Source organism: Ursus arctos, unplaced genomic scaffold, assembly GCF_023065955.2.
Source record: "Ursus arctos isolate Adak ecotype North America unplaced genomic scaffold, UrsArc2.0 scaffold_1, whole genome shotgun sequence".
NCBI classification, from domain to species: domain Eukaryota; kingdom Metazoa; phylum Chordata; class Mammalia; order Carnivora; family Ursidae; genus Ursus; species Ursus arctos.
The window spans coordinates 57207998-57233672 of record NW_026622763.1 but is presented as its reverse complement, the minus strand read 5'-3'; the positions used below and the strand labels follow the sequence as shown (position 1 = coordinate 57233672).

Sequence of the window (25675 nt, the reverse complement as noted above, 5' to 3'; positions counted from 1 at the left end):
AACCACCGTATTTTGTCAAGCAGTTGGAGCCTGTTAAGGTGACCGTTGGAGATTCTGCCTCTTTACAGTGCCAAATTGCTGGGACCCCTGAAATTGGGGTGTCTTGGTACAAAGGAGATACCAAATTAAGACCTACTTCCACCTGCAAAATGCATTTTAGGAACAATGTCGCTACGCTGGTTTTCAACCAGGTTGATGGTAGTGATAGTGGAGAATATATCTGCAGAGCTGAAAACAGTGTGGGAGAAGTTTCTTCATCAACGTTCCTTACTGTTCAAGGTGATTGCGATGTTTTAAAAGTGAATGAATATGTGTTTCTTTGGAACAAGATTTAAAATATCTGGTGAAGGACTTCTCTTTAGGAAAATCTTGCCCAAGGCAAAATCTTCTGCTTAAGAAATTCTGTCTACAGTTAGTGGCTTATCTTTTTCTGTAGCTGGGAGAGATAAGAGGACTAAATCTTCCATTGGAAGGATCGTGGAATCACTTGTCTCTATAATTAAATCTTTAAGAAAAATGAGTAACCATATTTTAAAAATTTCACTTCACGAGTGTCCCATTAAAATTGCCACAAGTCAGTCTTAAAAAGTAGGAGAATCTTCTGCGTGCCTGGAGACATACCTTAAGCCAGTCAGTTGCTTTTTGGGCTTTCATAGTTTTGTACCTAGTGTGCATTAGGGAGACCACAGAGTGAAAATCTTGCTCCAAAAGTTTATATGTTTTTCTTTGCATCAAAGTTAGTTCAAGAGCTGTTAATGCCTCCTGATATTTTTGTAGACATACTATTATCCATACAACAATCATTTTGAGAAGGATAGTCAGCAAATTAAAAATCTATCCAGAAGTACTCAGTATTTTAACTCTGTTCCTACAGAGCAAAAACTGCCACCATCATTTTCTCGGCAATTGCGAGACGTTCAAGAAACAGTTGGACTGCCGGTTGTGTTTGAATGTACCATACATGGATCAGAGCCTATCTCGGTGTCTTGGTATAAAGACGGCAAGCCGTTGAAAGACAGCCCAAATGTACAAACATCGTTTTTAGATAATGTGGCCACTCTTAACATCTTTAAAACAGACCGGAGCCTTGCGGGCCAGTATTCTTGCACAGCTACAAATCCTATAGGGTCTGCTTCTTCTGGTGCCAGACTCATTCTCACAGGTTTGTGGCCACTTCAACTTCTGTTTCTATAATTAAAATTTCTGTCATCAAAATTAAGGAGAAAACACCACTATTTCTGTAAAATGGGATGGCTACGGAGCCTGAAACTCTGTCCTTCTGCTCTGTTCTTAGTGGGGAAGAACCCACCATTCTTTGACATCCCTGTTGCCCCTGTGGATGCTGTGGTCGGGGACAGTGCTGACTTTGAGTGCCACGTTACTGGGACGCAACCAATAAAGGTCGCTTGGGCCAAAGACAACAGAGAGATACGAAGTGGCGGAAACTACCAGATCAGTTACCTGGAAAACACGGCCCACCTGACAATTCTGAAAGTAGACAAGGGAGACTCTGGGCAATATACCTGCTATGCTGTGAATGAAGTGGGAAAGGACTCATGCACAGCTCAACTTAACATAAAAGGTATCGTTTATTTTGCATGCGGTCCAACAAAACATAATTGTTTCCTATTCTCTCCTAAGGGTGCAATTTCTATTAGGACAGTGAAATTTAGGACAGTTATAAACAAATGACATAAAAATGTTGAAGAAGAGGGTTCCTGAAGGGCTCAGTCGATTCAGTGACTGCCTTCTGCTCAGGTTGTGATCCCAGAGTCCCAGAACCTAGTCCTGAGTCGGGAATCCCTGCTCAGCAGGGAGTCTCCTTCTCCCTCTGACCCTCCCGCATTTCATGCTTGCTCTTTTTCTCCGTCTCTCTCTCTCTAATAAATAAAATCTTCTAAAAAATGTTGAAGAAATAAGTTTCTCTAGAGAACAAGTGATCTTTTTAAATCTGTATTTTTCTAGAATTGTATATATCCTACATCACCCTAAGACCACTCCCCCCTTTTTTTTTACACTACTATGTGGTTCTGTAAATGGTCATAAGCTATTTTTGTCATTTATCCCATAAATCAGAGAACAGTTTAGAATAAGCTTGTGGAAGGAGGTGGAAATGTTTAGAAACGTGCGCTATTCACTGTATCTGGTTAGTCAGCATTAACTTCTAATGTAGAGGAGGACCTCATTTTCCTGAAAGCCTCCTATGAGTAACCTGCCTCTGGCTTCCATTTCATATATCCTTGCAATTTCTTGCAGAGCGGCTCATTCCACCAAGCTTCACTAAAAAACTCTCGGAGACCGTTGAAGAAACGGAAGGGAATTCTTTCAGACTCGAGGGCCGTGTTGCCGGTTCCCAGCCTATAACGGTCGCATGGTACAGGAATAATATCGAGCTACACCCAACTTCCAACTGTGAGATCGCATTCAAGAACAATACGCTCCTGCTGCACGTCAAGAAGGCGGGCATGGGCGACGCTGGCCTGTACACATGCAAAGTGTCAAACGACGCGGGCTCTGCTCTGTGTACATCTTCGATCGTCATCAAAGGTGAGTCGTCTTCGCGGCCCCCGGCCTCCTCCAGTGTTCTTCTTATTGCCTAATAGCTAGGCCTGTGCATTTCCTCTGACATGTGCATTTCTTCTTTAACTCCGTTGGCCAAGGAAGTTAGAGCAGATACATAGTTGACCCTTGAACAACGCGGAGGCTAGGATCACCGACAAATCCCCGTATAACTTTTGACTCTTCCAAAACTTTGCTAATAGCACCCTGTTGACTGGAGGCCTTACCAATAACATAAACAGTCAGTTATATATTCTTACAATACAGTGAACTAGAGAAAAGAATGCATCCGTATGTAAGTGGACCCGTGCCTTTCAAACCCATGTTCTGTAAGGGCTAACTGGAAATATGCGTTGTCGTTGGCTTGCCAGAATTCCATATGTATTAACTTGAAATACATACTATTTATAATTTAGTTACATGGCCAGCAAAGTAGGTGTTATATAATAAATGGACTAAAATCATAGCATGTGAATCATATCCCAAAATTCTCTCAGGCAGTTAGAAGTCTAAGTCTACTTGGAAATTCATGCCTCAGTAATACATAAATTTTTATGAGGCACGTTTATTTTGAAAAATTCTTAAATTTTCATCATGGAAAACTACATTAACTTCGCTTCTTGGAAGTTATATCACATTCTGCAACATTCTCTTGGCTATTTCTACTAACGGATTATTGTTTGACATATATTGCCCAAAGCTTTTAGCCTGTAAATGAATATTAATCTCAGACAAAAGAGTAAAATTTGCTCAAAAGGGAAAAAAGAAAGATGAGAGGAAAGATGCTGCATATTATTATGGAAGACGTATTTACATATACAGTCCTAGCTTGGGGCAAAGAAATAGACTGTATCTTTTAAAGAGATCTTTTTTCCTGATCCTCTGACCATAAAATGGCTTCGTCCAGATGATTATGATGCAGATTCATCAAAATCACTTTACAAGCCAACTTTCTAGAGCAGCGTGGAGTTTGATGATCAACTCTGATGTGATCCACTTGCCCGTTTGTTGGCCATTTCAGGGTGCATGCATAGAAAATAGGTTAATACCACTAATGGGCTCATATCACTGAGTTGTCTTAACTTTGAAGACATTTTATAGAATTTAAGTGCATTTAGTTTTAAAATATGTTTAATAAAAAAAAAAATAAGTGGTGGCTTATATTCATGATTTACCTTCCTGGTGGTTTTGCCATTGAGTAGATAAGTACTTTCTATCTCATTCTGAGGCTATTTCTTTGTAGAATTTTTTTTTAAGTAGACATCGCAATTTTTAATCATTACAATCAGGAATATTGCCTTATGTTTGTATCTACTTCTTAGAATCATTGAATAAAACCATTACATAACACTGAGTTGTATACGGCCTTCCTTCCATGTTACCTGTATATTCTTGATTGATTTTCAGTTGACCACTGAGCTTCAACTGCTATTTCCTTTGGGCAAAGATTAGATTTTAAATGCTACTCTAGCTGCATTTCATAGCTAAAGATGCATATTGGGGAAAGTCACCTATTACGATGTGGGCTCACGGATTACTCAAACGTTGGCTTTCTTCCCCAGAGGGCAGCAAGAACTGCTGCTCCAGACGAGCAGAATTCCCCCGTAGGCCCTTCGTTTTTAGGGCGCAGCAAAAAGGCAGCTGTACGCATTCGAGCGGAGCCACAGTGTGCTCTGTGGTGTGGAAGTTTATAGGAACGACCAGTTGCCACGTTTGCAGAGTTTAATCAGGGCACAGATGCTGGTATGATTAATGGGCAACATGGCACACTCTTTGTTTTTCAACCTTTATCTTCTTCAAAAATCCAATACATGTAACTGTTGCCTTCAGAGAGGAATCAACCCTGATTCGGTTACTGGTTCCGTTCTGCTATAGCAGCCGGTACTACCTGTTAGAGGCAAAACTTGTTTCTTCTCTGGAATTTAAAACTTTTTTGCCTTTATGTTCCTTTTACGTTTAAAAGTATCTTTGTAATTCCAGAACCCAAGAAGCCCCCTGTGTTTGATCAGCACCTTACTCCAGTAACAGCAATCGAAGGAGAATTTGTGCAGCTCAGCTGTCACGTGTGGGGATCAGAACCCATCAGGATCCAGTGGCTGAAGGCTGGAAGGGAAGTAAAGCCCTCAGACAGATGCAGCTTCAGCTTTGCTCACGGGACTGCCATGCTGGAACTGAAGGATGTGGCTAAAGCAGATTCAGGAGATTATGTGTGCAAAGCTTCAAATGTGGCTGGAAGTGACACTTCAAAATCAAAAGTGACCATTAAAGGTACAGATACCTCAAAAGTAGTATTCCAATGAAGCCAATGACCGGTCCCATTTATTTGCTTATACAACTTAAATAAGAATGGAATTCATTTTTTAGAAACATCAATTATTGCTCATTTGCAATTTTTAGCCTCCTTGTTATAACTGAAGTATTAGATAATTTAATGGAAATAATTTCGATACAAATTGTCTGACATTACTCCAAGTTCACCATCCTATTTCTCATACCTCTTTCCACCATATCCAAGAAGGTCTAACTAAGTTCCAAAAATCGTGCTATGATAGTGTGACATGAAGGAATCTGATGTCACAGTCCTGGAGGAAATCTATCGAATAAAGCCAAGCCTAGAAATATAAAATTGGACACTGCTATTATGATTGTAGTTTGACCTGCATTTGAGAACTACAACTAGTGATAAATGCCTATAAAACTGCTTTATATTCCGTAATCCACTGTCGTACATAGTGAGTCCTGGAGTGAATGATATCTTTGACGCTGCCAGATTCCTACAGCTTATTTTACAAAGGAATAATTTGTTCTGATTTTAAGGTAACTGTGGTAACAAAACATGTAAATGTGTCTTTCAGACAAACCAGCCGCAGTCCCAGCAGCCAAGAAAGCGGCAGTAGACGGGAAACTCTTCTTCGTGTCAGAACCTCAGAGTATCAGAGTCGTAGAAAGTAAGTACTTTGTGAACAGTACGTCTTCTTCTACCTTGTACAATTTTACTGCTGATTTAATTTTGGAAGAACCGATTCGGGAAAATGAAGTGTTTTTAATTCATTTACTTTCATTCTTCCTTAGAAACCACTGCAACATTCATTGCAAAAGTTGGAGGTGATCCAATCCCAAATGTTAAATGGACAAAAGGGAAATGGAGGCAACTGAACCAGGGGGGTCGCATTCTTATCCACCAGAAGGGCGACGAAGCAAAGCTGGAGATTAGAGACACCACAAAAACTGATTCTGGATTGTATCGGTGTGTCGCATTTAATAAACACGGCGAAATTGAAAGTAATGTTAACCTGCAGGTGGATGAAAGGAAGAAACAGGAGAAACTTGAGGGAGATCTTAGAGCAATGCTGAAAAAGTAAGTTCACTTAAAACACACGCACACACACAGACACACACACAGACACACACACACACAGACACACACACACAGACACACACACAGACACACACACACACAGACACACGCACACACACAGACACACACACACAGACACACACACAGACACAAACACAGACACACACACACACACACACACACACAAAGACACACACACAGACACACACACACACACACACACACACACGGTCATTTTCCATTCACAAAAGAGATCTCTCAAGAGGCATGGACCATCCCCTCCGAGCCTCTGATGGCAAATGAACAGAAGCACACGGACATTCTCACAAGATCATATAAGCAAACACCCAATACTTGGGTGTAGGTTAGCAGTTCATGAAGATCAGTTTCTGAATGATCATGAGAAAGTTGTGAGACTGAAGCAATTTTTTATTAAAATTTTAGACAAAGGAAATGGCCTACGGAGAAATCTGTACCTGTCTCGATATGAACTTTCTGTTTCTGTGTATTATTTCTCATGTTCTGAATTCTTTTCTAGATCAACACTTGCAACATTTCCATAATTACCAATATTTTCAACACAAATTATGTTTCAACATAGTTGATTATTAAATTAATCAACATTTGCTTTCCTCACATCTTCCCCCTGACATGATATTTATCCTTTATTAATGCCTTCCATTGCTGTTATTGTTTTTCCTTTTAATTATTTCACTAGATTCTTCGGTTGTAAAATTTACAAATATATATATTCCTTCTTAAATTCCTTGATAAAATGTTTGTACTTAATTACAATGGTCCAATCTTAATCTACTTCATCACCAAGCCCACATTTTTTTTTATTGTTGACATGGAAAAACTAATATTTCTTGAACAAAGGACACAGCTCTATGCCTTTGTGAGGGGGAAAAGAAACCTTATTGGTATTTATAATTCTTAAATGAAAATAGGCAATTCAAAATAAGTAGAAGACAGGTGATTTACATTTATTTCTGATTTCATTTAGGACTCCAATTTTAAAGAAAGGAGCTGGAGAAGAAGAGGAAATCGATATCATGGAACTTCTCAAAAATGTTGATCCTAAAGAATATGAAAAATATGCCCGCATGTATGGAATCACTGACTTCCGAGGTCTTCTTCAAGCATTCGAACTGCTAAAGCAAAGTCAAGAAGAAGAGACACACAGATTGGTATGATCTTTTGTGTATCGCATCATCTTAAAAATTTACATTTGAAACATCAAATATATATCCTTTGAATTTCCAGAACCCTACAGCTGTTTGAGATCATTTAATGTAACCTAGGCCAATCATGGAAGCCGAATATAATCATGCATCCTCTAATTCAATTTTTTTCCCATATGTAATACTTCTACTTTTTCCTCCTCAGGAAATTGAGGAAATTGAGAAGTCAGAAAAGGATGAAAAGGAGTTTGAGGAACTTGTATCATTTATCCAGCAAAGGCTGTCACAGACAGAGGTGAAGTGAATCATGAGGATAATACAGTGAACAGACTGTTATTGGGAATTACAAGGGAAGTAGTGACTAATGTGTGTGAATTCTTTATTCTCCTAGCCTGTCACTCTGATCAAGGACATTGAGAATCAGACAGTTTTGAAAGATGATGATGCTGTGTTTGAAATTGACATTAAGATTAATTATCCAGAAATCAAGCTTTCATGGTACAAAGGGACTGAAAAACTGGAACCCAGTGATAAATTTGAAATAAGTATCGATGGTGATCGACATACACTCAGAGTCAAGAACTGTCAACTTAAAGATCAGGGCAATTATAGATTGGTGTGTGGTCCACACATCGCTAGTGCTAAACTAACCGTAATTGGTAAGTAAAAAGCGTTTTATTAAAACAACAACAACACCTTGTGAGGTTCATTTACCATTGAGCCCATCTGCGTGGGATAGTAAACAAAAGGTTTTGTGTGTCATACCTGCAGAGCCCGCTTGGGAACGGCATCTTCAGGACGTTACTTTGAAAGAAGGCCAGACTTGCACCATGACATGCCAATTTTCCGTGCCAAACGTAAAATCTGAATGGTTCAGAAATGGCAGAATCCTTAAGCCCCAAGGTAGACATAAGACAGAAGTGGAACACAAAGTCCATAAGCTGACCATCGCAGACGTTCGGGCAGAAGACCAGGGGCAGTACACCTGCAAATATGAAGACCTTGAAACTTCTGCAGAGCTCAGAATTGAAGGTGGGCGAACGGCCACAGCTGGGGTTATAGGTGCACAGGTCAACGGCAAACATGGTGCAGGACCCCTCCCGCGGACGCCCTGCCATTCATTACGCAGATTCCAAAGTGTGTGTTCTCCTTTCCCAGCACACAGCGTTCACTCACATCTCAAGATGTACACGAAATCAAAAGGGAAATATTCACACAAGCGCCAGTTCTTTTGCATGCTTCTTTTTGACCAAAGGCAGATTTCAATCTAAACAAGGCCATGACTAACAGTTATTTAAATTCCATAATTCTGCTAAATTCAATCATTCTTTATAATTTTACTGAATTCCATATTTCGCACATTTATGATTCTCATCCTAAGACAGAGATCTTGGAAATGACCAGATTTCATAGCTATAGCAAAAAGATCTTGGCTATATCTAATAGATCTAAAAAAAAAATCTATTTTGTTTATAGAAATCAATTTGAATCTACTTGTCTGAAACTTACTAGATAAAATTAACATATGTCATGTGTGATTAGCAGCTGTTTTTTGAAAATAATTATTTCATGCAAGGATTATATTCCAACCTTCTAAATCTCTGTAATAAAGGGAAACCTCAAGATTTAGAAGCAATAATATTTATTTCCTAATCCTTTGATCATATGCACTGGCTGAGGACACCCTTGGACTGTACTGAGCAGCATTTTAGCTATAAAAATAGCATCTACTTCGAGTGGGTGCCCATTTACAGTTGTTGAAATACAACTATATGACTTATTTCCACAAACATTTCAACTTCTCTGACTTGCTTTAAGTGGATATCAATGCCTGGCTGTATTTTAAGGTTCAAAAATTTTTAGTAGGTTTCCATATAAAGGATCCAGTTGAAACCACTTCTCATTTTTTAAATAATTGCAATCTTATATGATCCTTCAAAAAAAAAAAAGGCTCACCAGAGTACTTATGATGTCTGAGATGTTCTTGGTACTGTTATACATTGAATTCCAGACTTCCAGATAGAATCTTGCAGAAGGACCCTCTACCACAGCCCATTCTCCTACTAAATACCCTTGCCATTCATTCCTGGGAGGGCGGGGCCCTTTGTGCATGGCCACATGGGCTCACAAAGCGCGTTTCAGAACTCTTAAAAATGAGCCATCTGTAATTTAGATCAGACTTCCTCTTGAGTTTAAAATTATTTCTTGAGGAAAGTTATAACATAGTAGATATTACTCAGCCATCAGAAAGAATGATTTCTCAACATTTGCAGCAACATGGACAGGACTGGAGGAGATAATGCTAAGTGAAATAAGTCAAGCAGAGAAAAATAATTATCATATGGTTTCTCTCATCTATGGAACATAAGAAGTAGGAAGATCGGTAGGAGAAGAAAGGGAAGAAGAAAGGAGGGGGTAAACAGAAGGGGGAATGAACCATGAGAGACTATGGACTCTGGGAAACAAACTGAGGGCGTCAGAGGGGAGGCGGGTGGGGGAATGGGATAGGCTGGTGATGGGTATTAAGGAGGGCACATATTGCATGGTGCACTGGGTGTTATACGCAAACAATGAATCATGGAACATTGCATCAAAAACTAGGGGTGTAGTGTATGGTAACTAACATAATATAATAAAAAATATTATTAAAAAAATAAAAAGCTTTGCAGAGATAAGAGAGAAAGATGAAAAAGAAAAGAAAAAAGAAAAAGAAAAAAACAATCCTAGGTCCTGAACAGCAAAATTCTTTTACAGAGGAATTTCAAAGGGGAATAAGTTCCAAAGTAAAGTTATGTTCCCTTTAAAGTTTAATTTGACTTTTGGGTCGTAAGCCCCTTTGACTATTGCCTTTGTGCAAATATTTTAAGGACTCCCAGGGATTTCTTTAATCTTTCCTACATAGGTCCTGAAGAAACACACTCAAGTGTTGGGATAATTTCTTGTTACTGATGCAAAAAAGAACACTTTCTTTTTGTTTTATATATTCAGCCTTTGTTATTTTTCCAATTGGATACATGGGTGGCGGCTTTAAGTACCTGAGGGGAAAGCACAGAATTTCTTCTCGACACAAACTAACTTTGAATCTTCTTGGTACTTTAACAGCTGAACCAATTCAGTTTACCAAGCGCATACAGAACATTGTGGTGAGCGAGCATCAGTCGGCCACCTTCGAATGCGAAGTGTCCTTTGATGATGCCATTGTAACGTGGTACAAAGGGCCAACAGAACTGACCGAGAGCCAGAAGTACAACTTCAGGAATGATGGTCGCTGCCATTATATGACCATCCACAATGTGACCCCGGATGATGAAGGTAATTTAGTTGACAGCAGCCCCGTGAATATATAATGTAAATCTTGTCTGTTTTATATATTTCTACCCTAGCTTATACTTACACTCTGTAATTCTATATAGAATACTTTTTCTAGGAAAGAGAATGGTAAATAAATCCATACTGATTTAAGTAAAGAAGTGTTATTTACAAACATAACAGACAACAAGCGTTTGGTGATTCTTCTTAGGTGTCTATTCAGTAATTGCTCGACTGGAACCGAGAGGTGAAGCAAGAAGCACAGCGGAGCTGTACTTAACAACGAAAGGTCAGAAAACAGCCTGTTTAAGCCACATTGCAATTCCTGAAACAAGCAATCCCTCCCAGACGACTCTAAACACAAAAATGTCATTTTTTTTTCTTTTGCAGAAATCAAGCTTGAGATGAAGCCTCCTGGTAAGTTAAAAAAAAAAAAAAAAAGAACACTAGCACTTGCTCAAATATATTCAATAGAAAATAGAATTTTGTAAATGATAGAAGCCAAATCGAAACGTCTAAAATTATTATTTAGGTTTTTCAGTAAGATATTATTTGGTAAAATAATTTTCAGGAAATAATATAAATGTTAGGCTTTGTGAGCTTAGGAAATTAGATATCATAAGGTCTCATTCAGCTGATATCTAGGATCATGACAAAATTGTGTGGCCATAGAACAGCAACAGTTTTCACAGGGAATGAACATGCCTATGCGGTTCCACGCAAAAGAACCCTAATATCGCTGTGTCTGTGTATGAGATTCTGCTGCTTGAAACGCCTGGCAGTCACATCTTCGTTGTCTCATATCTGTGGTTTCGGTCCCTCTGTGCTTACCATTAATTGTTCCTTTCCAGATATTCCTGACTCCAGAGTTCCAATCCCAACCATGCCTATCAGAGCAGTACCTCCGGAAGGTAAGACCCAGCACAACGCCTGGGCTTGCAGCAACAGGATTCTGTACCCCTAGGAAATTAGCCATGCCAAACCAGAGCAGAGAGAGCACATCCTTGCATGTCATACTCTTCACGTGTAATTACAAATCAAAGCAAGAGAGTAGTAACAATTATATGTGCTATTTTTACTTGCTCTGGTTGATGAACTGGTACTATAACACATTTGATTTCTGAAAGGAATGTGTAAGACTTTTCACTGTACTTCACACAAAATAAGAAACCAAACCATGATCATGGCATTTCTTTTCTTCAGAAATCCCTCCTATGGTTGTTCCTCCTATTCCTCTGTTGCTACCATCACCTGAAGAAAAGAAACCACCAGCGAAACGCATTGAAGGTATTTTATGTTATCCACCTAAATGTCAAAATACATAGTCAACCATCGCAGACCTGGAAAATGTGGTCTAATGCAACATGTGGGCCCTCTAGTGGCCAACAAGTTGAATTGCCTTTCAAAATGTAAATGATTTGCTCTAACTGAATGTATAAGACGTGATTAAAACTCTGAAAATCATCAGACAAACCAAATGCAATTCTTAATATTAAAATATTTTATCTTAATGTAATCACTGAAACATTAATGGCAAGTCGATTTCACGTTTCATATTTTATATATTTTAACTATATGTAACTATATATATAACAATAAAATAATGGGATTAACTTCTAGTGAAGATTCTGGAAATAAAACATACTAGTTTATGGTCATGTTGCAAGTTACAGTGTTTTTTTCTCAATTACAATGTTAACACCTTTTTAAAATTTGCTATTTTGTTACAAAAATGTGATTTAGAATATCTTTGATGTATTTGATTTTTTTCTTATCTAAGGAATGAGTGCACCAATAAGGAGCTCTTGAATGTGTCAAGGAATTTCCCTTTTCAAATATTTCAGTAGACGAATTAGACTATTTGTCCCCCAAGCCGCTCAACTAAATCAGTCAACAGACTACCTGGGACTTTCTAGGGTCCTGGGTCATTGAGAATTGCTGTCAGAATTCCCCTTGCTTCAGGAAAAAATTCTGCATATCAAAGTCAGATTTCTCCATAGTCATATTTTTCCGTAGCAGTTTCCAGGGTTTGGCCTGCTAGCACTCCAATATCTGCTACCACTGATGTCAAGAGCTTGAGCTAGTTTTCAGACGGTCTCTGGGAAAATTAAGAAACAAACAAAAAAACCTTCCAGTTTTGTGACTAATACATCTCAATAACAAATAAAAGCATTTTTGTAATTTATATGAACAGCTAAATATATTTCATCTACTTTTAATAGCAGAGAGGAACAAGAATCAAAAATCATAAATTTCCATTTGTATTTGTTGTCAGGAATAATAATTTACCTTAATGAATGATTTAGTCTTTGAGCGCTACGGTCAACATGGCTGAGTTCGACTACCCACTGGGAAACTTGGGAAATTAAATCATATTTTAAAAATTAAAAAGTGTTATTTATTCATGAATATTCAGAGCCATAATTCAAGTTATAAGTAGGAGCTATGATCAAGGTATAATGTCAGCAACAACAAAGAAAATTTCCACAATATCATAGATAGGATTTTTAATCTTACTAATTCACTTGTTATTCTTCATCCTGATAAATTTAAAATGTTCTTATCTAAGTGAAACAAAGTGGAAAAGCACACCTTTTCTATTTATGGTATCAATTAGGTTCACGTTCTGTGTGTTTTAAAACTGTAGGCAGGCATAAAATCAGTGAAGGTGTAGAATGACCCTACACACTCTATCTCCATCCAAAAAGCATGTTCTGCATTCTAGTGCAAGACCTTTCTGAAACAGGTGTCTTGCAATAGTGTTGCAAGAGTCTCATTACCATCAAAACATATGAAAAACTAAAGTATTTCAGTAAAACCTCTTTGTTTCATGAAAGCATTTCACCTGTTTACATCTGACATCTTATTTTTTAGTGACCAAAAAAGCTGTGAAGAAAGATACCAAAAAAGTTGTCGCGAAGCCCAAAGAAGAACCTAAAGGTATCATCATTAATTAATGAAAATTGAGTCTTACTGCTTTTCTCCCATTTAACAATTTTAAACCCCAAATAGTGGAGGGTGGAGGAAGGTAAGAGTTTGAATTCCCAAAATGGAGGCTCTCCTTCCACTCACTCTCACCCTAGAACTCAGCCCTTGCTTTCCCTTTGTCAGCTTTCTACTCTTTCTTTTTTTTTTTCTCTCCCCATCCTCCTGTGCCTGTGTCTGCCCATGGCACACAGCGGTAACACCAGAGAGCTCTCGTTATCTCTGGAGGGCACGCCCACCCGTCCCACAGCTGCTCTTGATCCAGTCCTACCGATAGACAGCCAAGGACTGATGCTAATTTCCAGTGGCTGCTCCAGCCCAACTCAGAACCCTTCCTGGCTCACCTGAGCTGTCAGTCCCTGCAGAAAAACAAAACGCTTTTTGAAGGAAGATCAGTTCAATTACTCCCATTTTTTTTTTTTTACAATATCCTAGAAGAGTTTTAAGAGGAAGACTAGATCACCAAATTTAAGCAAATAGTTTTACCTGTTTAAGATCAGAGTAAGGAAGCCCTCCTGAAAGGAGAAGGATCCAGGAGCACAAGGCACCACTCCTAGAGACGTTTTTCTGAGAGGGCATTTGCGAAACATTATGGCAGATGAGGGCGCTCATAAAACACGGGTATTTCCTCAACTTTACAGCTAACCATTGAAAAAATGAAACATACATTATTTGTTAGCATTAGACTTATTGTATAGTCTCTTCATGCTTCATGTTAATTGAAATTGTTTTAAATCAGAATCAAAGTTCAGCCTTTCTGAGCATATGCTGGTAGCATATATGGTAACCTCATAACAATGCTGACGAGCTAAATTTGGAAATTATAAAGGCGTTTGGTTTATTAGCAGTAGTCACAGATTGTACAAATAACTAACAAAGGTGCTCAGGATTAGTAAACATTAAACAATGCATAATGTAAAAATAAACGTGTATTCTATTGTTTAAAATCCCAGAGGTTGACAAGAAGCCCCTGCGTCCTACTGCCTTGATTCCAGCAAAAGGTAAATGGAAAGATATTATTAAATATTTTTTTGTATCTCTGAGATTTGCATCTCTGTTTTGGATTCTTATTTTTAAATAGAAGGCTTCTAGCTGATTGTAAAGTTATGGTATCTCCTCTGCCGTGTTACAGTTAGCACTAGAAATGACGACGTCATATTGCTCCAGTCCCCGGAAGGGAAATGCAGGCCAGCTTATGCAGCCTCAGTGCTGTGGACACAGAGACAGCAGTGGCGAGGGGAGAAAAGGGAGGCATCATTCTTATTGTTTCAGTTGTAGCTAACACAGGTTCTAAGGATCATGTAAACAATGTTAGCCTTAATTTTTTTTAAAAAGTTGTTATTATAAAAGCAACTAATTGATTTGGTTACATAATTTTAAGTATTATCTTTATTAAACTGATTATAGAGTCATATTCAACTATCAAAAGTATAGCTTTAAAATTAGAAATGTTTCTTTGAAAGAATTGGAAACTTAAATAGAGGTTAACATTACATGTAAATTCCATTAAATGATCAAATGTTAAAATATCCCGTGAGACACCAGGGTCTTTATAAACTGTAGTTCCCGTGGAACAATGGAAGATGTGTCCATTGGATATTTACTGAATACCATTCTGTTCACCCTGGAAAAAATCCTCAAATGGAGAGTGAGTGCATCTCGATACTCTTCATCGTGTTCCATAGCCAACAAAAATGTGAATGGAACCAATACCCAGAAAATGTAACAAATTATTGAAGTTATACTGAGACCTGAGATACTGATATTGTTCCACAACATAGACTTTGGTTTATGAAGTAATGGCATGAATGTAATTAATATGCTAATATTGTCTATTTATTTATTTATTTATTTATTTATTTATTTATTTATTTATTTATTTATTTTCAGCTCCTGAAATTGTTGATGTATCCTCCAAAGCTGAAGAAGTAAAAATAACAACCATAACCAGAAAGAAAGAGGTTCACAAAGAACAAGAAGCTGTGTATGAGAAGAAGCGCGCTGTCTACGAGGAGAAGAAACTTTTCATCGAGTCTCTGGAAGAACCTTATGACGAACTGGAAGTGGAACCGTACACGGAACCGTATGAGGAACCTTACTATGAAGAACCAGACGAAGACTATGAGGAGGCCAAGGTAGAAGCGAAGAGGGAAGTTCACGAGGAATGGGAGGAAGACTTCGAGGAAGGCCAGGAGTACTACGAAAGGGAGGAAGGTTATGACGAAGGGGAGGAAGACTGGGAGGAAACTTACCAAGAGAGAGAAGTGGTCCAAGTGCAAAAGGAGGTTTATGAAGGTGTGTATCGACTGGGTGTCTTCTCTTCTCTTTTCCTCAGTGGGTGATGTCTTCAGGGCTACTAACCTGAGCTGGATAGATAGGAAAGCAGTGAAATGACCATTTCCATCTTTTAAGGTTAGGCCTTTTTAGAAACTTACTCTTGAAGTTTCTTCAAGTCACTTTCAGGCTTTGACATTGTGAAGTCGAATCATGGAGTCCCATCCCGGAATTCCCAGTGCGGTCTTCTAATGCACAAATTCAGGGTTTGCTTCCACTCCCTCTGTGTCTCTGCTGCATCCTGCTTCAAAGTCCAGCGCCAGGGATCACGTTAGCCATAAAGATCCCAGACACCATACTTTCCCCAAATATATATCCTTATTTCCTTTGCAGTTTATATGATCTACTAGAACTTACTTATTTAAGCATCCTTTCTTATTCCTGTTTTTATTAAAGAAGCGCACGAGAGGAAAATCCCAGCAAAAGTCCCTGAAAAGAAAGCACCGCCTCCAAAAGGTATGTAATCGGAATTATTGAACTAGATCAGAACATCCACATCATTATCATGGCTTGTTTGGCAAAGATGTATAAGTCACCAGTCCAATCCAATAGGCACAACTTCTTCTCTAAGCTTTATTGTATCAATGAATTTTTTCCCAAGAATATCTAATTTACTTAATGCAAAAATTGAAAAGATGATAAAAAGATGGTTATGATAAATATTTTTTAAAAGAACCAAAATATTTGCGGTACAGAAATTTGTACTTAAAGTTCAGAGTACCAAACTTGTCTCTTTCTTAAAGATTATATATATATGTATATATGCATGTATACATATATATTTATATATAAATATACGTAGATACATAGGGGGATAGATACACAGGTAGAAAGAGAATTTGGATAGAAATTCTAAAAATACTGCAATTTCTTTAAAATGCTTGCAGTTGTAAAGAAGCCAGTAGTTGAAAAAATTGAAAAGACTTCTCGAAGAGTGGAGGAACAGAAAGTTCAAGTCACCAAAGGTATTACGATTTAAAACATTTCTAATACCACGTACACACGTCATCTGTTTACTGCTGTATATTCCCATGTTAGTTATATGATCATCTAAACTAAGATATTTTTAAATTTTGGGCAAAGCAATATTCTTCACAATACAAATATATTTGTACATATTTTTTAAGTACCTGAAGTTTCAAAGAAGATTGTTCCACAAAAACCTTCTCGGACTCCTGTGCAGGAAGAAGTTATTGAAGTGAAAGGTATACATCTTTGTCTTGCCAGCTACAAGTTTTAAACATCTCTATTTATGTCTATGTATATGTGTACATATATTACTAAACAATTCACAAATTTGAAACTACCAAAATACATTCTTCTCCAGTATATATCTTATGTTGAGTTGCACATATGTATAATTATATGTATAATTTAAGGAAATAATAACATTCCCTTTGTTTCTGGTTCTGCTCTAAAATTACAGGTTTTTTTTTAATTTAAGGAAGGTTTTGTTTAATAAATAGTCTTCTAACTTCACTATGCAAGGCATTCCATTGCAGATAATATTCCCTATCCTCTCGTTTATATGCATAAACCCTAATGGATTTGGAAAAGCACTACATTTACGTGTGAAGAAGTTGTGTCTATTTGGTTCCCATTTAATAATGTTTGATAAAGGCTGCATGGATCGTTTGTCCCTATATATCAAAACATGGTTTGTATTCTTGTCAATACTGAATTTATTCTCAAGCTACTCATACTAACCCACTCATTCTGTGTCTAAAGACTTACACGTAATGTATATTACACATGTGCAAACATACACATATGTATTTGATCAGGTATCTTGTCCTAGAAAAAGAAATACTAAAAGTGAAATACTCTCTTTAAAGTACCAGCTGTGCATACAAAGAAGATGGTTATTTCAGAAGAAAAGATGTTCTTTGCTTCTCACGCAGAGGAGGAGGTGTCAGTCACAGGTATAAGGCACATTTGAATTTGGGGGCTCGGAAGGGCTTTAGATGAATTTTTATCCGTCTTCTTCATACCTAATTTGTGATTATGAAGGCATCTCTGTCTCCTTGTAGCTCTCTGTCGTCTTTTCATTGCACGCTTGTCTCTGTTTTAATTTGTATTTCAATATTCTTTGTGAATTATAATTACCACCCATAATAATGGCATACCAGTAATTAAAATGTACGTTTTTTAAAGTCCCCGAGGTACAGAAGAAAACTGTTACCGAAGAGAAAATTCACGTTGCTGTTTCCAAAAAGATTGAGCCTCCACCTGAAGGTATTAGTGATTCCTTCTAAGTTTAAAATCTTTTAGAATTTTCATAGGTAAGCCTTTGGATATGTTAATATTGCAGAATGGATTTGGTCACACAGTCAGCAGACCTACAACCACTAGGTACAATGGACATTCCAGAGGAGGTGGGAAGGCCATGAGGAGCTCATAGGAGAGGGGAATGAAAATGAATGGAGGCTCTGGCCCGGGCTTAGGGACCTTACAATCTGGTGACCAGCTATTTGGAAATAGAAATGTGATGTCCTGGAGCCAGGTCGGGCCAGCTCAGCAGAGCTGATGGTGAAGTTTGCAGGAATTTTGCTAGCCGGTGTTCAACACCTCCATGATTAAAAGCTGAACTACATAAACTCACAATTAAACAAATTATATTAAAATCTGTGATAATAGTCAAAACTCCTTACTTCCACTTTTTCCGCGTGTTATTATTCTCTCTGATTCCGAGGTGGTTTCCATCGATTGTGCCTGCGCGGTGGAAGTACTAGATTGCGGTGGGCTACTGCGCGCCATTCCCGACTCCACCGCCATGGTGTCTCTCTCGTGTGCCAGGGTGGCAGTATTTACACCACCACAGAAATTGGAAATTGGCAGCTGCTACAAATCAGGGCTCCCCTCCCCCACACGCCCCACCCAAATTGTTAAATATTTAGGATACAAAAAATATTTAAGATAATCTAATACAATTGTTATAATGCAGTTGCTTTATAAATGTGGTTTCTAAACCGGTGTCTGAGGCCCTGGCACCTCTAAGGAAGGGCGGCCCCTACCTGTTCCTAGCAAAGTGGAGACTCCTGCAGTTGAAGGTCAAGAATAACCACAACGTTTTCTAATTAGCCTCCGCCTCTTCCCCCCCCCCGCCCCCCCGGGGTCCGTTGCCTCTTGCGTCTAACGTGGAGTTTCCTTGCATTCATTTGGCGTAAAAGAGACATGTCTACTCTTTATTTTAATTCTGACCTGCAACAGCATATGCCTTGTTGTAAAAACACGCGATTTCTCAAAAATGGCACTTTTTTTTTTTTTTAAGTCCCTGAACTACCTAAGAAACCAGTCCCAGAAGAAGTGGTTGCTGTTCCCATTCCTAAAAAGGTGGAACCCCCACCAGCCAAAGGTAGAATAATATTTTTGAAATAAATTTCTCAAGTGTCTGTCCTTTTGTATCTTTTTCTTTGGGATCTGTGTATTAACAGAACAGCATCTGTAAACGATTTGTAACGTTTTCTGTGTATGTTGATCTCATTAGCTGTGGTAACATGTTATACAAGTATCAGTAACTTCAGACCATACTAAGGGCGTGTTCGTTTCATGGAATGTAGGTCACGTCTCTATGGTATTGATTTATTTTGCATACATTTCTACTTGCATACATGCAAGTAGAGCATGTTTAATGACTGCCTAAATTCTTACACTCTTACTGAGGATTTATGCTTTAGTGGAATCTTAAATGTCTTACGGGGAAACTAGAATTCTCAACATTGTTTCAACGATGTTATCTTTAAAGTTCCTGAAGTTCCCAAGAAACCTGTACCAGAGGAGAAAAAGCCTGTTCCTGTTCCCAAAAAGGAACCACCTGCTCCCCCAAAAGGTACCCAGAACTGATCAGGGGGCAACCATTTGCCCCAAGTGCCAGTCTTTTGCTTTATATGGTCTTCTTATGTGTACCATGCTGTCTTATTATTTTGTATCTTTTAGATGCGCCTGATGTTTTCATTTGTTGGTCACCTTCCAAGGCTGTAACTCTTGACTTACATTATTTATGACACTGAACATTCCAAAGACACCACCAGAAAGTGGTCTTAAAAGAAGTAACTATGTCAAACTGCTGTCTTAAATTTTTGCTATCTTTCTTCTGTTAAGGAAGAAATCTTTGTGAAACTCATTTTCTACAGGCACGTTTCTAAGAACACTCTTTTACCCCTCATCTATGTGATTTTTCTTAATAAAAAACACTTCCATAGCTTATGATGAGTTACAAAAAGTCACGACTGGAAAGCGTTTGACAGAACTGAATGTTAACGAGATGAAGTTGTATACCGTGCTGCTGGTGACCGCCACTCTTCTGAAAAGTCAATAGCGACAAGTCTAGAAGAGTTGGAAACATTGATTTTTGACATTTACTTTGACCCTGTTTCCTGACATTAACTGAATGTCAGTATTTGCCATAAGCGTTGCAATTATCTCATTAACTAGTCAGAGGAAATTTCATATACATATGTTTGGATTCAATTGCTAATCCTTTATTTTGGTTTTTGAATTTGGTTTGTTTCTTTTCGGGGGGGAGGGGGTTGGTGATGTAAAAGACACAGCTTTATGGATGCAACAAAGCTACAAACTGCATACCTCTGTGGTCTGTTACAGAGAGATTCAATAAGAATTCGGTATCTTCCAATTTAGGAAAACCACGCTTACTGAAATCATACTTTTTAAATAGTGTTCCCATTTTCCCTGACTTCCCATTTTCCATTTTCTTCCCAAACCAAATCTGTTTCTATCTTTCTCAAACTCTTGACTCTTTCAGAATTCTGGGTCTTATTTTAAAAAAATGATTCCTGATTATCTAATCATTAAAATATGGTTATGTGAAAATAAGATACATTAAAAGGTCACATTACTAAAACCAGTACTAATACCAAAAGCCACTGTTCATTCCGGAGGGAGACACAGAGGCATGTCTCACTTACCATTAAAAACAAATATACATAGTAACATATATATATATATATACACACACACACACACACACACATACATATGCATAAACACCCATGTATAGATAATATATACAGACATAAATGTATATATCTGCATAATTACATCAGGATATTACAGATGCAAGCATAAGAAGTGCAGGAGTTCACAAAAACTGCTATCTTATTTAAAATGGAAACAATTATTGCCAGCAACGCATGCTGTTAAAATACACCTGTCAGTTAAAAATTCCACATCATCAACACTTAGAATAGATAAACTAAGCCATTGTAAACCTTTTTGGGTCAGAGATCCTGTTGTAAACCATGGAGCCTCTTAGAGAAAAACATATATGCATATACTCACAAAATTTCGTACACAGAGCTACCCAAAGTCATTGACACATGGGTATCAGATTGAGAACGAGTGTTTCCTAAGTTTTAAACACACTACAGTTGCACCAAAAACAAAATCAGAAGAGAAATGGAAAAGAAATGGTGTCCTATAGATAAAATTATTCTAAATATGTCTTAGTCTAAGATAGTCTTAGATAAATCCATTGTTATTATGGATTCCATTTATTAACACAAAACCTACCAAGACTTTGCTATATTCTATACCTATACTCTGTATTGTTTGTGTAGATGCTAATTTGTTTTTATCAAAAGCATACCAATTTATAATGAATTTTGTACATATCTTTTTGTGTATATGACTCAGTTTAATTGCTTGAATGCCTTTATAACATTACTTGTGACATTTATTACATTGTGATCTTTTTACTATTATAGTTTAATTTTCTGCATTATTTTGTCAATGTATAGAAACTCTATGACATTAATGAACTACTAAAGATTGGTGTATGTGTCTATGTCCATTCATAAAAGTGGTATATATTGAACTAATGTTCTGTTTTAAAAACTTTAAGTCCCAGAAGTGCCAAAGAAACCTGTTCCTGAAGAAAAGATACCTGTTCCTGAAGAAAAGATACCCGTTCCTGTTGCAAAGAAAAAGGAAGTCCCGCCAGCTAAAGGTATAGTACCTTGCTTAGTAAAGGAGCCCTATTTTTATGTCTTGAGTACAAAACACTTTTGTGTTTAATTATCTGTTGAGTTAGTTTAATTCAAAACAAGTGTTTTATGGTGTGAGTTATAATTCAATGAAAGTGTCTGTCCACCTGCCTACTTTCTTACAAAATAGCTGTAAATTAGCTGCTTTGGAAAATACAAAGTCATTTCTAAAAATTAATGTCTTTTGAAGTTCCTGAAGTACAGAAGAAGGTTGTCACAGAAGAAAAAATAACCATTGTTACTCAAAGAGAGGAATCACCACCACCGGCAGGTACTTAATTGCATCTTCATAAGTAACCTTGTCTTTCCTTCAAGCTTCTTTAATTGCATGCCTTCTCTAATGGGCATTCTGTGTTGCTCATTTATTTTGCCTTTCTGAGAATCTTAAAATCAAATGCTGTTCTTTAAGTGCCAGAAATACCAAAGAAGAAAGTTCCTGAAGAAAAAAGACCTGTTCCTCAAAAAGAGGAAGAAGTTCCACCACCAAAAGGTATTGTCTCTCTTTCCAAGACCGTCTTTGTATAACCTCACGTAAGAAGGCAGATGAGGGTTTTGTTAGTTTTGTGATATGAGTACATTGGGGGTGTACATCTGTGTTTGGGGTTGGGCTTCAGTGAGATAACTCTGAAGATCTGAAAGTGCATGTTTCTAAATGCCAGTTCTACGTAAGAAACCCGTCCCTGAAGAGAAAGTTCCTGTCCCGGTTCCTGTGGCTAAGAAAGCTCCTCCTCCCCGAGGTAGGATTTGTCTCAGATCTCTTATGAAAATCTTGTTGCCTGTGAGTTCTTGCTTAGTTCTATCTGGTGTCTTCTTGTATGTCCCTCCGTCTTTCTTCTGATGGAATTGGTATGTGTGTGTATCCTCGTGATGTTTGTTGCGTAACTCGTTTTCCCATTTTATTAGTGAGAGTGGAGTACCGTGCATGTCTTCCCCAAACTCTTAGGGAAAGAGGATTGTTAAGATTCTTGATTTTTACACTTCAACTTAATGCTTTTTTAAAGCTGAAGTTTCTAAGAAAACCGTGGTAGAAGAAAAAAGATTCGCTGCTGAAGAAAGACTGTCTGTTGCAGTTCCTCAAACAGTGGAAGTCATGCGACACGAAGGTATATAATCAGATGTGAGGGGAGAAATGGGTGTGTGTGTTACCTCAAACTCTTTCTTTCCGGATGTGACTCTTTGCCTTAGAAGTTGTCCTTCTCAGTGTCTACTTGCCGTAGCTTTCTGAGACTGAGTCTTTTGTGTCTGCAGTGGTCTTAAATCATTTCAAGACAGTGAAAGGGGTGTTGAAAATGTGATAATTGTCAACATGGCCACACTTGGATGTCACTTGAATATTCTTCTCAGTCTTGGGCTGTACTGTCCCCTTATCTTAAATCAGCTCTCTCTTCCATGTAATGAGGAAGCACTACTCAGCAGTTGCAAGAACCACCATCCAACTGTAGGGAACACATGGCTGTTACCAGTATTTCAGGAGGCTGAATTTAAATTACATATTATCTTTTAAATATCCACAGAGGAGGAGTGGAGTTATTCAGAAGAAGAGGAAAGAGTATCCGTTTCAGTTTATAGAGAAGAGGAAAGAGAAGAGGAGGAAGAAGTGAAGGTTACAGAGTATGAAGGTAAACAATTCCAATGAGTTCGAGATGCTCTGGAATCTTGATGAGCTCTTTTCTTTCACAGATTGTTGATCAGATTAATGAAAGTGGACACAAATTCCTTGAACAGCCAAGGGCCTCATTAGATGTATATTTTGATCAAAACACAAGATTCAGGAACATTCCTTAGAGTAAAAATCCAATGTACTGCTTGTCTATCCTCTCTTACTTGGCTATATGGGGCGGAAGGAGGTCTCATATTTACAGGTAATTAATGGTGCAGGTATCTCCATCTATATTTATCCTTTCAGTAGACCGGACTTGGTTTCAGCAGGGTGGGCCGGCATAAATGTCGCCTGGTAGTCTAATGCCTAAAACATGGGGAACATAGAGCAGTGTTGACAGCACAAGTCACTAATGTGTCCTGACTCACAGTTTTTAAGTGAATAAGAAATTGTATTACCTTATTACATTCCAGAAGTCAAGGTCATGTTTGAGAGTGAAGCACTGAACACACGGGTCTTTCTTATATTTCATGTATGGAGAAAACAATTATGTAATATCTTCGATTGAATTAGCTTCTTGTTTAGACATCCCTATACCTGTAATACTAGTTCTCTATAGTTTCTTAAGGCTTGAATAATGAGCTTTATTTCAGTCCTTTGCAGTGAATTAAGATATCACTAGGTTTACTGCTAAAGTCCAGCACTCTGGCTAAAGCAATATATCTGAAAGAACTTTCCTAAGAAAGTTCTAATGTAGCTGTGCTTCAAAGAAAAATCAGTAAGTTCTATAACAAATTAACTCTCTTCCTAAAAAAAAAGATGAATGGAATTCTATATGTAGATGCCCTTGAGTGCATTTCTGACTAATAAAAGGTGCCCCACTTCTTGTCTACGTGAAGAAAATCCCATGTAAAATCCCAATGTTCAGTCTTAATGGAATGGCTTGGATCAGGGCAGGATGGGACATGACTCCCAAGAGGAAGCCCACTGGTTCTGTTGTGCTTCCTGGGAAAGGCCAAGGTTTTGGGCATAAGTCAGGAATCTGATAGATTGAAGAGGGCCCTAACATTTCTAGACATATTTGGGAAACCAAACGTAACATGTACACAAAGAAAGTTCTCATTGCATGAATCTGATTTCAATTTTTGACAGTATGCATTATAAATCTCTTTCAGTATTATAGCTAAAAGGAGAGACATTCTATGATACTGTGTTTTCATTAAGTCTAGATCTACGGAAAAGATGGGTAGCCTGTTAAGTTTACTTCTAGTGTAAAGAGATGTGTCTACAACTAGATCTTCCTATTCTGTAATTAACTTTATACGAATAGGCTCAAAAACCATATAAAGACACCTGCCTCTTCTACCATACTTGCCCCCACAAAACTAGGGGGAAAAGCTTGTTTCTAAGTCCCAAACCAGTAGGTTTTTCACATGTAATACAGGTCTTTTCTTTTTTATCATCCAATTTATGTTTCCTCAAGTGTGTGTTCCTGCCCTGAAGCCTTCAAATCTAGAGTGCTCTGTTATTTTTCGAAACTTATCTTCAAATGCTTGTGTTCTTATTAATTTAGCCACTAGGGTTGTTTTTATGTCTTGTACTTGTCCTGTTCTTCCTGTGAATACAAGCATTATTATCTTTATGATACACTTGAAAATCAAATTACTGAAACTTATTTCCCAAATTCTTTATTAAGGCATACGGTTTGATTAAAATGCACTTCGGGGGGGGGGTTGTTAAATGGGAACAGTCGGGGATTTGGCAAGTGTTAAACTTTTTATTATTTTAATTACTCCTCGAAGTAATAAATCACAGCTGAAATTAAACATGAAAAACACTACAACTTTTCTTTAAAATTGATGTCTTTAAAGTGATGGAAGAGCCTGAGGAATACGTTGTGGAAGAAAAGGTGCACTTTATCTCTAAGAGAGTGGAAGCCGAGCCAGCAGAAGGTATACCAACCCTTAAACTGATTTCAGCCTATGTGTGTTTGGCTTGTCCCGTCCTTTATCTTCTCTTGCCGTCAGTCTATCACTTGTATTGAATATATTGATAACTATCGTGTCTAAGTAAACAGATTGCTTACATTTTTATTGAAAAGAAATCTGGGTATTTCTACAAGTGCGTTTTATCATCTTTTCAAGCGGTGGAGAAGCATGAGAAGAAGGTTGTACTGAAACCGAAAATTCCTGCTAAAATCGAGGAGCCCCCACCAGCGAAAGGTACAGTTCTCTCTCAAAGAAATATGATACCCTTTGTCTTAATGGCTGTATCAATGCCTTCCGTTTGCGTGTTGCCTGTGTTTTGTCAGCACCGATGTATAGACATTTATGCCGAATCGAGT

At 37.8% G+C, this 25675-nt stretch overlaps 1 protein-coding gene across 50 annotated transcripts in view; it reads left to right on the top strand.

Annotated features, from left to right (window-relative positions):
* TTN (titin) overlaps window positions 1-25675 on the top strand; it is a 270562-nt gene that overhangs the window by 94395 nt on the left and 150492 nt on the right. For all 50 annotated transcript variants that reach the window (XM_057316425.1, XM_057316423.1, XM_057316417.1 and 47 more), the window contains 34 exons: window positions 1-279; window positions 875-1162; window positions 1295-1582; window positions 2257-2547; window positions 4540-4827; window positions 5415-5507; window positions 5632-5917; window positions 6924-7107; window positions 7307-7396; window positions 7493-7760; window positions 7873-8133; window positions 10204-10413; window positions 10622-10699; window positions 10801-10827; window positions 11262-11321; window positions 11614-11697; window positions 13285-13350; window positions 14349-14396; window positions 15286-15690; window positions 16126-16185; window positions 16617-16694; window positions 16857-16934; window positions 17565-17651; window positions 17884-17964; window positions 19001-19084; window positions 19475-19558; window positions 21590-21694; window positions 21922-22002; window positions 22141-22221; window positions 22391-22468; window positions 22733-22834; window positions 23246-23350; window positions 25203-25283; window positions 25476-25553. In XM_057316425.1, the coding sequence (XP_057172408.1) occupies window positions 1-279; window positions 875-1162; window positions 1295-1582; window positions 2257-2547; window positions 4540-4827; window positions 5415-5507; window positions 5632-5917; window positions 6924-7107; window positions 7307-7396; window positions 7493-7760; window positions 7873-8133; window positions 10204-10413; window positions 10622-10699; window positions 10801-10827; window positions 11262-11321; window positions 11614-11697; window positions 13285-13350; window positions 14349-14396; window positions 15286-15690; window positions 16126-16185; window positions 16617-16694; window positions 16857-16934; window positions 17565-17651; window positions 17884-17964; window positions 19001-19084; window positions 19475-19558; window positions 21590-21694; window positions 21922-22002; window positions 22141-22221; window positions 22391-22468; window positions 22733-22834; window positions 23246-23350; window positions 25203-25283; window positions 25476-25553 (4857 nt within the window). The remainder of the gene's footprint in view (window positions 280-874; window positions 1163-1294; window positions 1583-2256; window positions 2548-4539; window positions 4828-5414; window positions 5508-5631; window positions 5918-6923; window positions 7108-7306; window positions 7397-7492; window positions 7761-7872; window positions 8134-10203; window positions 10414-10621; window positions 10700-10800; window positions 10828-11261; window positions 11322-11613; window positions 11698-13284; window positions 13351-14348; window positions 14397-15285; window positions 15691-16125; window positions 16186-16616; window positions 16695-16856; window positions 16935-17564; window positions 17652-17883; window positions 17965-19000; window positions 19085-19474; window positions 19559-21589; window positions 21695-21921; window positions 22003-22140; window positions 22222-22390; window positions 22469-22732; window positions 22835-23245; window positions 23351-25202; window positions 25284-25475; window positions 25554-25675) is intronic.